The 14,839-nt window shown below is 45.6% G+C and overlaps 1 protein-coding gene across 2 annotated transcripts in view; it reads left to right on the forward strand.

Moving 5' to 3' along the window:
- Positions 1-14,119, forward strand: part of ADCY9 (adenylate cyclase 9) — a 93,443-nt gene extending 79,324 nt beyond the window's left edge. For both annotated transcript variants that reach the window (XM_064153407.1, XM_064153408.1), the window contains 4 exons: positions 1,550-1,709; positions 4,671-4,819; positions 6,741-6,782; positions 11,149-14,119. In XM_064153407.1, coding sequence (XP_064009477.1) covers positions 1,550-1,709; positions 4,671-4,819; positions 6,741-6,782; positions 11,149-12,337 — 1,540 coding nt within the window. In that variant the 3' untranslated portion in view covers positions 12,338-14,119. The remainder of the gene's footprint in view (positions 1-1,549; positions 1,710-4,670; positions 4,820-6,740; positions 6,783-11,148) is intronic.
- The last annotated feature ends 720 nt before the right edge of the window (positions 14,120-14,839 follow it).

Below are 14,839 nucleotides of genomic sequence, written 5' to 3' on the forward strand. Positions count from 1 at the left end.
CAGGAAGACTGGGGAGGAACTGTTTAGAAGAACCTGTGGTGATAGGATAAGGAGCAATGGTTTGAAATAGGAGCAGGGGAGATTTAGGTTGGACATCAGGAGGACATTCTGCACAAAGAGGGTGGTAAAATAGTCAAACAGGTAGTCCAGGGATGTAGCTGAGGCCCCATCCCAGGAGACATTCAAGATCAGACTTGATGTACCCCTGGGCAGCCTGCTCTAGTTGGGAGTGTCCCTGCTGACTGCAGGGGGGTTGGACCTTTGGGGGTCCCTTCCAACCTGGTGCAATCTGTGGCTCTGTGACTGTACCACATTACCCTTTTATATCCTCATTAAAATCATGAGGAGCTCAAAGAGCAGTGCCAGTGCCTCCAGAGATTATTCCAAGGATTCACTGCCATAACTAACTAATCATTTTCTGTGCCGCATCCCTGAGCACTGAGCACCCTTTTACCTTTCCTTGTCCATTTTAACTGCTCTCATTTACAGTCTATCTGTTAAGCTGCCCTCCAGAGCTCTTCTGTTTGGCCCCTTCAGCACCACGCAGGTTTGGGGTCCAGCAGCATGAAGCTAGGATGATTCCATGCTGCACACCTCATGTGGAGCCAGGCAGGCTGCTCTGTGAGGTGCCAAGGGGCGAGTGAAGCAGCCTTCCAGCTGCCAGCCTGGCTGCCTGCCCAGGGTGCCAGCTCTCACCCACACTCCTCTTCCCCTTCCCTAATGAGAGGGAACAGAGTCTGACTGCAGACAGGAGCCTCTCTTGGGGTGGCTGTAACTGGGAGAACTGGTTTTGTTGCAGCATGGTGGTAAAACAGTGTGGATTTGCAGGGCCCCTGGGTGACAGCTGGGTGACAGCTCAGCTTTTCCAATGGTCCTGCTGGTATTTTAAGCATTTTGTTTTTAATCTTAGAATCATAGAATTCTGGAATGGTTTGGGTTGAAAGGAACTGACAAAATTATCTAGTTCCAACCTCTCTCTGCCATGGGCAGGGACACTTCCTACTAGTTCAGGTTGCTCAAGGCTCCATACAACCTGGCTTTCACTTGCAGTATTGAAGCCTCTATATTGAGTCCAACCATGCTCTAACTCTACCAAGTCTGTTGCTAAACCATGTCCCTCAGTACCACGTCTACCTCTTTGAAACACCTCCAAGGATGGGGATTCTACCACCTCCCTGAGCAGGAGAATCCTTTCAGTGGAGAAATTTCTTCTAATCTCCAGTTTATACCTCCTCTGGTGCAACTTGAGGGCATTTGCTTTCATCTTATTGCTCGTTGCTGGGGAGGAGACCAATTCCCACCTGGCTCCAACCTCCTTTCAGGCAGTTGTAGAGTGTCAGAAGGTCTCCCCTCAGCCTCTTCTCCAGGCTGCACAACCCCAGTTCCCTCAGCTGCTCCTCACCAGACCTGTTCTCCAGAGCCTGTGGTGTATCACGTGCTGGGGTTGCTCACACAGCCCAAGTGAAGGATGGGGAGCTCTGTTCTCACAGGTAGATGAGATGTGTGCAGTGGTGTGCTGAAGCTGATGCTTTTGTTGTGTTTGTTCCAGGATGGCTTTCTTTCTGGAGGAGGTGATGACTTGCACCAAGCGTCTCCTGGAGGTGATATCTGGCTGGCTGCCGCGACATTTTTTCGGTGCAATCCTGGTTTCTCTCCCAGCTCTGGCAGTTTTTTCACACTTCACCTCTGATTTCGAAACAAATATACATGTAAGTTGTCCAACTCTGTTTCATAATGTGATGCTTTGGATCTAACAAAGCTTGTTGCTTCCCTGCTGTCTCCCTTCAGCTCCCTTGTGCTTTACATCTGTTTGACACAGATCCCTTGGAGGGATAGAACTGGTGTGTGTGATGAAATGCTTCATTATGTAAATACAGTCACTGGCTGGTTTGGAAACTCTCCTACAAAGGAGGAGAAGGATACCTAGAAATGCTTCCCTACATAGATATTTTTCTGTTGTTCCCTAGACCAAAGCCTTCTGGAGGTGTTTATTCTAGCTAATGCAGGCAGCGCATCCCAGGCTTCCCAATGCATTCATCATGGGTTTGATTTAGAGGTTGTAGTTGGTGATGCTGTGTGTAGTGAAAAAGTTGGCATGCACTGACAGCAAAAGCAGTATTAGCAGGGGATGAGTTTTGTTTGTTGAGTTAGATAGAGAAACTCAAAGGGGAGAGCTCTTGGTACATAGAAACGATTCTCCTTTAGGAATGGTTCAAGGAATGCAATAAGCTGTCCTCTGAAAAGAAAGAGATGGGCAGCCCAGCTACAGAAAAGTCCACAAGAGATTTGGTGTCTCCTTTAATAAAAACGTTCAGAAAAGGGAAACAAGGGACTAGGTATTGAGGAGGAGGAAGAAAGTTTACTTCAAAGGCTAAATGTAGCATAAAACTAGTGCGTGAAAGCTGCTTGTGAATACAAATGGGCTGGAACCAGAGAGGAGAGTTTCTTTCTCTGTGGGTTTCTCTTGGGTAGCATAAGTTATGATCCTTCCTTTCCAGGATCTTCAGGGAATTCAGTTTCACAGATCTTTAGCTATTTTAGGGCTGTGGGACTAGGTAACAGCCAGATTCACATAATCCCCTCTATCACAGATTATTACTGGATGTTGGGAAGTGTTTGTTCCAGGGGATCATGTGGACCAGTAATTTTTTTGGGCCTTTCTGATTTAGTTACCTATCCCCTGATTATCGCAGACACGAAAGAGAGTATTTGATCTTCTTTCACATCACCTGTTTAAAGTCATTCTGCAGCTTTTACCTTCTGTGAATTTCAGTTAACTATTTGGAAGCTGTAAATTACATGGTTCTGGTTTAATGATGGTCTTCTGCTTACCAGTGAGCTAATGTAGGAGTGTTTTCCTCATGCTGAAAGGAGCTGAAGACCTTCAGATCTGTCCACTGATTTTTATATCATCCCATTCATCACCCTTCTTGATCGTGTCTCCAAATGTTTCCAAATAATGTCTGCAGAACAGTTTTGTTGGTGTATTTTTGATACCTGCTCGGGTCAGGTTGTTAGTCCAAGTGCTTCAGGCAGCAGCAGTGAGCTGACGGTGTTCATCACCAACCTGAGAATGAACTTCCCTTTCTTTCCTCTTGCAGGTCCTCCAGAGTCGTGGGGTTGTTGGCTCACTCTCCAAGAGATGTCCCAACTCGTCTTGTGCTCAGTGTTTCAGCAATCATGGAGCTCTAGGAAGCGGAGTTAATCTATAGAGGGTCAGGTAAGTGTCATATTTTACTATGACATGGTTTTGCAAAGTTTTTTTTTTATTCAGACCATTTTATACCCTCCCTGGATATAAAATAATTACAATTGAAGTTAACAAAAAAAAAAAAAACCAAAAAAAACCCAAACTCAACCCAAAAAAAAAAAGCAATGAAAAAAAAAACTTTCCAAAGCCATGTGTACATAGTAAAACACGGCACCGACTGACCCTCTATAGGCTGGCTTCACGCTGGGGCATCACTTGGAGTGAGAGCCAGTGCTCTGCCACTTTAGGAGACCTGAAATGGGGGGAAAAAAGTAAGTTTAAATGATAGGGGCTTTTTATGGATGCTTCTGAAATTCCTTTTATTCGTTTTTGAGTCTCAAAAAAAAATACCCCAAAACGGGCAAGAGCATCCGATGAGTGCTTGTGGTGCTTCAAAAGTGGTGAACTCCGTGAGGTGTTTGTCGTCCGCTGTGGTTACTCGCGCGTCAACACGCTGATTTGTTCTGCTGCAGCCTTGCTCATCTGCAGTCTCTGCACCTGGGCTCTGAAGGAAGTCTAAACTGAGAGAGAATGATCTCTTGATGCTGTGACAAGCAGTACAGAGCTAGAGCAGAGCTTCACAAGGCAGTTGTGGAGTCTCCATTTTAGCTTGGATGGTCATGAATATTCTTGAGGAAAGCGAAAGCCCCATAGCGACTTGAGGAGTTTGACCTCTGTAAGGTGGCATCTCAGGGAAACAAAGACTTTCTGGGCAGTATTTCTGTCCTGTCCTTTCTTTTATCTATCCAGTCAAGATATGGGAAGGGAGAGGGGATTTGAGACAGGGCAGTTGAAATAGAAAATCTAAAATTGTCCTTTCAAATTGGCAGAAGCAGTGGTGTTGCTAAGTAGCAGCTGACGGTGATTGAGACCTGCCTTTTGTTGTCAAACCAGATTTTCTTAGCTGAAATCACCTATTGCTGGCCAGTGTGAAAATGTCCTCTGAGAAGTGTTTGTAACAGCAGTTGGGTGAAGCCTCTGAGGGTGAATGTTCCACATTTTCAGTGCAGTGCAATTTTCAGTTGAGAACAGGCAGGGTCTATCCCCAGCAGCTAAGAGGAGGCTAGAGGAATGTTTCCCTTTGTGTTTCATTAAGGAGAAGAGGCACTGAGCATTTGACAGAGGTAAGCTGAAGGGTTTCCAGGTTACTGAAATAACACATGTGGAAAGCAGTGTCACAAACCTCCTTCTAGGGAAACCAGCGACAAACTATCTGTGCTAAAAGTGTTCTTGCTCTTTGAAGGGAAGACCTCCATCTCCAAGTGCTGTCTCCTGCTGCGGACACAGTGAGGGACCTCTTGCTGTGCATGTCACAAATGAAATTAGCTCTTTCTGTCACACGTTTCTCAATGTGCACTGGCAGCTCTGTGCAGAAGGGCAGCACGAAGAAGCTAACTGCTGCTCTCTCTCTCTGTTGCAGTACACCATGTTCATGTGCTGTGCCATTCTGATCACCATTGTGCAGTACTGTAACTTCTGCCAGCTTAGCTCCTGGATGAGGTCTCTGCTCGCAACTGTAGTAGGAGCAGTGTTGCTCATTCTGCTCTACGTCTCCTTGTGTCCAGACAGGTGAGCATCATGCCTTGGCACTCACAGACTGTGTTTTAGATGAGCAGATTTGGGGTTCTCCACCACTAAAGTGAGGATGGGATTTGAATGTCTGCCATGATTTTCTCCAGCATCTCAAACTTGGTCATTTTATTTGGGAAGAGTTCTGCATTTGTTTTGAAGGATTTCAGGATGCTGAGGTGTCCTTTCCCATAACCTGTCTTTAAAAAACACTGTCCTCAACTGATCTCACCAGAACCACAGCATTGCCCTTTCTCAACCTTTCGCTTGAGAATCTTGGTTGTTAAGAAATTCCATAGGTATTTAGTGGTGCCAGAGGATCCAGTTGTTCCCCCACACTCCTCAGGGTTTATTTTTGCCTTCGGGAGTCATGTGTATGTGTACTACCGCCTTCCTAAAGGAGTTTTCCTCTGTGGCAGGCAGGTGCTTAGATGTAATAGGATTCTAGTGCCCTGCTTCCATTCTCACTTTTCTGCCTTTTCAGAGGACACTGCAAGACAGTTTCTATGCAATTTCTAGCCTTAAGCCTTTTCAGTTTTTCCTCTCACAGGCAATTTTCCCCATAGGAGAACAGATTTGCAGTGTTCTCCTTCTATTTTCTTACCAGGAGGGTCAAGGGAGTCCTTGCAGCTATCCACTCCTGTTGTCAGCATCTTGTAATCAACTTCCATTTCTCAGTGCCTTGAGAAATCCCCAGCCTTTGGCACTCTTACCTCACTGTGAGCCTTGCAAGGACTTCTTGTAGAATCACAGAGTCATAGAGTTGTTTTGGTTGGAAAAGACCTTTAAGATCATTGAGTCCAAACATCAGTCTAAGACCACCATGGCCATTTAATCATGTCCCAAAGTGCCATTGTCCTGGTTGCTCGCCCTGCTTCAGAGGTCTGCTCAATCATGGGGGAAAAATCTGTACAGGTTGAGTCAGAACCATAGCTTCATTTGTTAATAATAACTTCTTTTTGTTACTCTCCATTAATTATCATTGAAAGGAGCTACAGGAGAGCTGGGGAGGGACTTTTGACAAAGATGTGATGACTTCAAACTGGAAGAAGCTTGATTTAGATTAGACATTAGTAGGAAGTCCTTCCCCATGAGGGTGGTGGAGCCCTGGAACTGATTGTCCAGAGAAGTTGTGGAGGCTCCAAGCCTGGAAGTGTTCAAAGCTAGGCTGGATTGAGCCTTGAGCAACCAGGTCTAGCAGGAGGTGTCCCTGCCCATGGCAGAGAGGCTGGAGCTAGATGATCTTTAAGGTCTCTTCCAACCCGGACTGTTCTGTGATTGTTTTGGGTAGTAACTGCAGCTTTCTGTGTGTGGCACAGGCACATCCATTCTGCAGATTTCTTTACTACTTTTGCCTGGAGTAATCCTAAAAGCTGTAAGACTTGATTGTGGTGGGGAAATTGCAGCACAAGTAAACACAAACATTGCTTGAGCTATGGACTTGCTGTCTGTAATGGCATTCTCAGCAATAGGGTTTAATTTGTTTGGGGCTGTTTTTTTGTTGTTTAGGGAGGGGTTTGGTGCTTGATTTAGAGGTTTTTTTGATTAAAATCTTTGTATTGTGTGGCCAGATAAGATGAAGGCATAACTGGGTTTTAGAGTTCTGAAATTGCTTTTCTGTATTTCCAAGGTAAGATTGGATTGGTTAATAATTACTCCTTCCAGGCATTAACCTTGCCTGTGTTATCCTCAGTCACCCTTCAGAGGTGCTCACATCTCTGGCTGGTTGCTTCTTCTGAGCAAAAAGAGCAGATAAGTCACGTTCAGACAAAGTTTGTCTGTAGCTGCTCAAGCATTCAGTGCAATTATCAGTCCTATGGTCTGCATAATGGAGGAGATTAAAATGGCAGCTGAAATGCTAGCAGGATGCTTTGTTGATTGCTTTAACTTTCCTTCTGAAATCAGTGCTTTTCTATTGCAGCTCCATGGAAACTCTTCATCCAGATGTGGCACAGAACTTCAGGTAAGTTCTATTCACAGTTCTCATGTTTAGGAGTAGAAACATTTCTAGTCAGTTACAGTATCACAGTATCACCAAGGTTAGAAGAGACTCCTAGGTCATCAAGTCCAACCTGTTACCACAAAGCTCAAGGCTAGACCATGGCACCAAGTGCCACGTCCAATCCTTCCTTGAACAGCTCCAGGGATGGCGACTCCACCACCTCCCTGGGTAGCCCATTCCGGCAGCCAGTGACTCTCTCAGTGAAGACCTTTCTCCTCACCTCAAGCCTAAATTTCCCCTGGTGTAGCTTGAGGCTGTTACATGCAGCAAAATTCCACAGCCACAGTAACATACCAGTCCAGTGCAAAGTCTCCTTGTCTGTGGCAGGGGGATTGGAACTGGATGATCTTCAAAGTCCCTTCCAACCCAAACCGTTCTGTGGTTCTATGAAAGAGGTGACTGTGAAGCTGGCCACCTTCACTGTGCTTGATGTGACATTCTGGGTGCTGTCTGCCACCCTGAGCCCACTTAGGCAGAACAGAAAGTCACAGCTTGGAGAGCAACTGAAATGTAGCCCTTAGGCTTTTAATCAAACCAACCAAAAATCACCTGTTCCTTATAAATAAACCCGTTGAAAAGTCACTCATTACTTCAGCATTGAGTCTCTCAGGTTTTGCAACAGCCTTTCAAAAGTGTTTGTGTTTTTACTGGGCTTTGGTCTTAGAAAAACATGTTTGTTAATTACAGATTTGGGGGCAATGCTGGGGTTGTGTTGGATTTGAACTAGTGACCCTGTAAATAAGTGACTCAGGAATTCACCTAAACAAACACCGACACAGGAGCGTGAGGCTTTCACCGCAGCATGTATCAAACAAAAGTACTTCTTAGAAGGAGTGGCTTTGAGCTAGAAGAGGGCAGGTTTAGACTGGAGGTTAGAAAGAAGTTCTCTGCTGTGAGGATGGTGAGGCACTGGAACAGGTTGCCCAGGGAGGGCAACTCTAACAAACTCTTTTACTGTTCCTTTCTCAGTGAAATAAAAGAAAAGGCTTCCTGCTCACTCCAGTCAGCAGAAAAGCTCTCCTGTGTCCAAAGACAGCCTAGCAAATTCCTTGCTTTTGCAAGCCTTTAGTGAGGTTATTTCCTTTTCTTGATCAAGAATTGAGATAATTATTAATGTTGCATGAGAAGAGAGATCCTCAGAATGGTAATGAAGTCCTAGCACAGAGTTCACCTCTGGACCGTCCACACCGTGCTCAGTGAATCAAAGCAAAGAATTTGCCTTGTTTTCCAGTCAGAGCAGTTCTTCAGCCCACAAAAGGGGCTGAAGAACTTTGTCTTTCAAGCAGGAAATATTTATCTGTTCCATTCACTTCTTGTCTCAGAGTGGGTGGAGTGGATCGTTTTCTCATCTCTGACTGCTTGAGGAGGAGCAGTGATAGTCCACTGAAGTGGAAGGCTGAGGTCACTTGATGGTAGCAGGGTTTTGTAAGCATCCACACTCTGGTCTTCGTCAACAGCAGCAGCTGGATTCCCATTTCCATACTGTTCCACCACTGTGTGCTTGTTCAAGGTGCAGCAGGCATGCATCCTCCTTAAACACAGCAAGGCTTCCTAATCCAAACATAAGTTACTGGCTCAGGAGCAAAGTAGCTTTCCAAAACTCTTTGAGTGGAAAGCCGTTACCTTCATGATTTGTGAGCCAGCCCAAGGATCTCCCATCTCCAGAGCTCTCACTTGTTCCATATTCAACACACGGCCTGGATGAAGATGCCAAGTTAATAGTTGGCTGTCTGTGCCAGGAAGCACTTCACCCGTTTGAGTTAAAGAAACTGTCAGCTTGAGCTTTCGATTTGAATGGCTCTCGAAGTGAGTTTTCTGCTACAGCACCTCATAAAAAGTTGACCTTAAAACGATTTGGTGGGGTGTGATCTTTTCTGTTACAGATGCAGGGGAGGGCTGCTCTTCCTTTCATTCTAAAGGGTAATTTCGGGTCATCTTTGCTAGCTGACTGTGTTGGATGATTTATAGTCCTGTAACCTGGTCTCTGCAGCATCCAGAAATTTGATTTCCAAACGAGTAAGCTGTAACTGCTCCCTCCCGAGGCTGGCCGCAGGGCTTTTGGTATGAGGGCTTGTAGCCCTGGATCAGGAATGTCTGCTCTGGCAGAGACACTACACCTTCTTCTCTGAGATACTAACCCATTACCTTGGTAATGAAATCAGGTCAGCTTTCGAGTGAGTCACTCTCTTCACAAGCTCATCTTTGAGGTTGTTTGCCCACGTGGGAAACAAGGTCAGGCCAGTGCTGGAGGAGATGATTGAGAGCTCGCAGATGCTGGCACTTCAGGAGCAGGGAAGGGAATGGGAGGCAGCAATTTCTTCTTAGAGGGAAGAGCTTGCCTTCAGCACAGGCCTCTGTGACAACACATTTGTGGTGCTCTCCTAAATCATTTACGAGGAATTCAAGTACTTTGAGGAGTATTTATGCAATAAACTGTAAATAAAGAGCCTTTAATGACTTGAATAAATCCCCGTGGCAGGGATGTTTGATGTCATTATCTGGATCACACCCCTACTCTAAGCAGTAACGTGTCATTGCTCAGATCCTCTAGCAGATCTCTTCCCACAAGGTAGGGAAAATATTGAACTGGTCTAAAAAGATCCTGGATTGTGCTGCTTTAACCAAAAGCTATTCCTCACCTTCTCCAGCTTTAGTTATGTCCTAAAATCTTTCTGTTTACTTATCCTCCCCTCAGACTGGGGGAATCCTTTGCCACTTGCAAATGTAGCAGCCAGGATTGTATTTCAGGAATTGCTGCTGGTTTAGTCCCTTGGTAACTAAGACTCTGTCTTAGCCTCTGATTCTAGGGAGAAAATTAATAGATTCTGTTGAGAAAAGTAGTTGTAAGGGAGACAGGAAGGAGTCTTAGTACAACACACCAGCAGTGACAGGAACCTGATGGTATGGGCCTGTTTAGGATCCTGACCTGGAAGGGATCTCCTCTTGTTCTTCCCTTGTAGATTTTGTAATACCAGGCCAACAACAGGAATATACTTGAACTGCTCCTAAGAGGAGTGTGCTTATGGTTGCAAAAGAGTAATTTCCAACAGAATAAACTATCTTATCTTTAATCTGAACTTCAAACTGTAAGCTCTCTAGTGTCAATAGCTTACTTCTAGGAAACTTTCTTGCCTAGATAAAAGCTGAGAGATACCTTCATAGGGAAAGTACAGAGATACAGATTGCCTTTCTGCTCTCAAGGAGCAAGGCTGATGTGGTGCTTTCTCTTTTCAAGCCCTCTCTTACCCTGAAGAACTTCAGCATTTTTTGCTTCTGTCGAATCTTGAGCACTGAAAAAATGGCAGTGAATTGACTCCAGAATCCACTGCCTGCCAATCTGTCTGGATTTAGGCTTCATTTTTAGCCTTGCATAGGTAGTGTCTTCTCAGATTATCTTGGAGTCTTTGCATCTCTCCAGAACGTGGAGATTGTAGACTGCAGTTGTCTCTTTATTAAGACTGAGCTGGTACTGGAAGCATTGCTCCATCGGTACTTCATCATGTGCACAGGCAGTCAACTGTCAGAAGGATTGTAAATGTTGCTCTTGATCTTTGTGAGACAAGAATTTGTTTTTCTTTAATCTTGGCACTTTGAGAAACTGTCTGCCTCCATCATAAAAAGCCTCAGTGCTTATAATGTACCAAAGATGTCAACCCAGAACTCCATGTTGTCCACTTCTGTGCAGCTCTCTGTGTCTTGTACAGTGTTATCATCTGCCAAAGCCTTCCTGGGTTACAGAATCACAGAATATAGTTGGTTGGAAGAGATCTTCAGGATCATCTAGTCCAACCTGCAAGCCAGTCCCTTTAAAGGTACTCTGCAAAGGCACATCTCCTTTTTGGGAAGACTAGAGAAAGGCTCCAGGAGTGCAGAGCAGATGTTCCTGAAAACGGGAAGGAACACAAAGAATGAGAAATGCCACTAAACTGAGACACCCTCCATAGGGCCATACCTGGGCTCACAGCTATCTAGCCACAGCCATCATTCAGCATTTGTACTTCCAGGTTTGCAGGCAGTGCTTTTAGTTCTGTCTTTAGGTATAATTAAACTGCTGCTGCCACAGCAAAGTCCTCAAAATAGGACTACTTGGATGATTTCTGTGTTGCTGAACCTGATGCTGTCCCTTTAAGGAAGTGATGTGTTTAAGAATGAGATGAATTCGTTACCATTCTTAGCAGAAGCAGCAGCTCTCGAGGCATGTTTCATGGTGCAGTTTGTAATGCAAGTGTCCTGCTCTTCTCTTTTAGCAAAGGAGCAGAAGTGGCAGTGCCCTGCCTCTGTGGTTTTAAATGCACCTTTCATGTTCTTCCCTTTCTTTTGTTTCCAGCTCCAGAAGGAGTCCCTGCAACAGCTCGATGCCAAATGACACAAAGAGGCCATCAGACCTAATAGGCCAGGAAGTGACTTTGGTTTCCTTCCTCCTGCTCCTCCTGGTCTGGTTCCTGAACCGAGAGTTTGAGGTCAGCTATCGCCTTCACTACCACGGGGATGTGGAGGCTGATCTGCATCGCACCAAAATTCAGAGCATGAGGGATCAAGCTGACTGGTTGCTGAGGAATATTATTCCCTACCATGTGGCCGAGCAGTTGAAGGTTTCCCAGAGCTACTCCAAAAACCACGACAGCGGCGGAGTGATCTTTGCCAGCATCGTCAACTTCAGCGAGTTCTATGAAGAGAACTACGAAGGGGGCAAGGAGTGCTACAGAGTCCTGAACGAGCTGATCGGGGACTTCGACGAGCTGCTGAGCAAACCACACTACAGCAGCATCGAGAAGATCAAGACAATTGGGGCAACCTACATGGCAGCTTCAGGACTGAACACCTCACAGTGTCAGGACAGCAACCACCCCCACGGACATCTGCAGACCCTTTTTGAATTTGCCAAAGAAATGATGCGCGTGGTGGATGACTTCAACAACAACATGCTGTGGTTTAATTTTAAGCTTAGGATTGGCTTCAACCACGGCCCCCTCACTGCTGGGGTCATCGGCACCACCAAGCTGCTGTATGACATCTGGGGCGACACTGTGAACATTGCGAGCAGAATGGACACCACCGGCGTCGAGTGTCGCATACAGGTGAGTGAGGAGAGCTACCGCATCCTGAACAAGATGGGGTATGACTTTGACTATAGGGGCACTGTCAATGTGAAGGGGAAAGGTCAGATGAAGACCTACCTTTACCCCAAATGCATGGACAACGGCATCGTGCCACATCACCAGTTGTCTATATCTCCAGACATTCGGGTTCAAGTGGATGGCAGCATTGGGCGGTCTCCGACAGACGAGATTGCCAACCTGGTGCCTTCTGTACAGAATTCTGATAAGACAGCCCATGGCACAGACAACTCAGAAACCAAGGACGTCCTTCCTTCCGCCAAGAAGCTCCAGAAGGATGTGGTGAAAGCAGAGGAGAGGTGCAGGTTTGGCAAAGCTGTGGAGAAGCCTGACTGTGAGGAAGCAGGAACTGAGGAAGTCAATGAACTGACAAAGCTAAATATCTCTAAGAGTGTATGATGCACTGTCAGAGTTGCATGAAGTGCTCTGTCAATAGAAACACAAAGACATTTGCAGTTGGCAGTTTTCTTTTTCAAGAGAGACCTTCTCAACACCCGGGTTGTACGTTTGTTTTCATTTCAGCGCCTGGTGCTGTGTGGATCACAGCTCTTCAGGGCCTGTTTTCATCCATCTCTCTTCTCCATGCCCCCATATCACATCCCAAGCTCCCCAGCTCCCTGTGCAACCATCTTACAGCTGAGTAGAGGATATTAAGTGCCTTCAGATATACTCCATTGGACTCCCTGTCAAGGTACAGAGGCCCCAAATGAAATCATAGCTTTGGGTATTTATCTAATTTTAAAGAAAAGAGAAGCTGTGGTTATATCATTTTTATTGTTGTTTCTCACAAAACACTTTTTTTGGCTAATGCAACTCCTTGGGTTTTTTATATCTCTCTGAACAATGTTTTACTGTTATCAGACCTTTTGTATGTAAACACACAGACAAACGTGCATGTATCTAGCATATGAGACTGACATAAAGTGCCAGTAAAGTACCACAAAAGAATGTTTTGGCGAGGGGGTGGCACAGCCTGACTTGGTGTTGGGCTGGAGGAGGAGCTCTGCCGTGGCTCAACGTTTAGTTAGAGTAGGCTGAACAACTGCTGGCTGTGCTTTTCTTCTCCTTTACCAATGCTTTCTTCAACCTTAACGTGCCATTGTGTGCTTTGGATACTCTTCTGTTCCATATAGTCAATGAGTTACTGATGTGTGAGAACGAAGCAAGGGCTTGGCCACCACCAGCTCTCAGGACAGGTTTCCAGAAGCAGATGGGTGACCACCAGAGTGTCACAGTTCAGGTCTTGCCAGTCTAAAGCAGTTTCGTGTTACTCCATGCGTGAGCTGAATTGGTGAAGGTAGGTGGAGTTGGTGTCTCTGAGCTGGTCTGATTTGAGAGGGAGAGAGAGAGAAAAGTGAAATAAATCTTTTGGGAATGCCTTTATTTATTTATTTATTTTATTCCCAGGGTTGGGGGAGTTTATGTCATTTGGGGAGTTTTTATGTGTGTGTGTGTGTAAGGGTTGGGAGAGATAAATTATCATTCGGTCCAATAAGAGTAAAAGTGGAATTTCAGCCTCTTTGAACTGCCAACCACTGTGAGAATGTTACCTAGGCAATATTTGTTTCCAAGCTGGTGAAAATTCCAAAGCCACCAGAGGCAGTTGAGGATCACAGCTTCTCTCTGTACTGAATCAATGGTGCTGCACAATATCATTCAGGGTTTCCCTCCCCTCCCTACACTGTGCTTTTGCAGCAGGGAATAGAGCAGCACTCTCCATGCATGCCACCAAGAGCATGAGCAGGGAGAGGGGTCCTTTCTAGTGAGCTGAGAAGCACAGTAATTTCCCAGTTGTGCAGATGATTCTGTGCAGGGCCCTGGGACTGGTGATCCATGGGTGCTGAGGAACCTGCTTGTTCAGAGGGAACTGCAGGATGGGGGGCTTAGGCTTTACCAGTCTGCCCTCTGCATGCTTCCATCACCTCCTTCACTCACGTTGGATAATATGAATTACTCAGTTACTCCAATTCAACTGTCTCCTTGTGACACTGAATAAAACAGAAGAATTTTTATATGTAGAGTTTATTTAGCTAGGGGAGAGCTGATAAAATGCAATGCTGTGCTCTCTGCACCTGGTTTCATTCTTTCTTTCCATCAGAACTCAAGTCAGCAGATATTGGTACTTCCTTGTGTTCCCTATGTGAATTTGGAAGTTTGAGTAATAAACACATACATTATGAAGTTCCTGTTCAGCTATTGGAGATCTATCTGCACTCCTTGCTCAGCACGGAGCCCTTGAAGTGATTGTCTGCAAGATGTGTGGACCTGGGTTAGTTAAACAAGACTGCACACTGCTCCCAACAGCTGCTGGTGGTGCACATCTAAATGGGGTTTGATAGGAAAGCCTGGTTAGAGTTAATCTGGCTTGCTCAGTCTGCCAGCACACAAAAAAAGAGCAAGGGGATGCTCATCCCTCTACCCTCCTGCTGTGGCCTCTTTGGGGCTGTTCCTGCCAAGCAGCAGTGTAAGTTTTTTCTCAGTGCACAGTTGTGCAGCAGCCTTCCTTCTCTGCAGATCCAAACTAGCCCCTGTCTGCCTCACTCCCTGTCGTGGGTTGTACTTTCAGGCAGTGCAATTCTGCAGATCCCTCTTGCACCTGAAAAATGTACTCTTGAAACCATGTTTAAGGTTGTCTTCTCTGCTAATCATGTGTCAGTATTCCTTTTCTTCCTGGAGAGGAGCTAAAGTGATCCACGATTGTTTACCTGCCTCTCTTGGTGCTGTATTAGTGTCTCAAAGTTGTTCAAACCTTTCTCCTTTTCAATCTTTTTTCTAGTTTTATAGATAACTCCACTCAGCATTTCCCTCTCACTGATGAGCTGTTTGCAATGTCAGAGTTCAGCTAAGACATGAGGTGCTGCGCAATAAGCCTCCACCAGCCCTGCACCCCGTAAGAGGTAG

This window comes from Pogoniulus pusillus, chromosome 13, assembly GCF_015220805.1.
Source record: "Pogoniulus pusillus isolate bPogPus1 chromosome 13, bPogPus1.pri, whole genome shotgun sequence".
NCBI classification, from domain to species: domain Eukaryota; kingdom Metazoa; phylum Chordata; class Aves; order Piciformes; family Lybiidae; genus Pogoniulus; species Pogoniulus pusillus.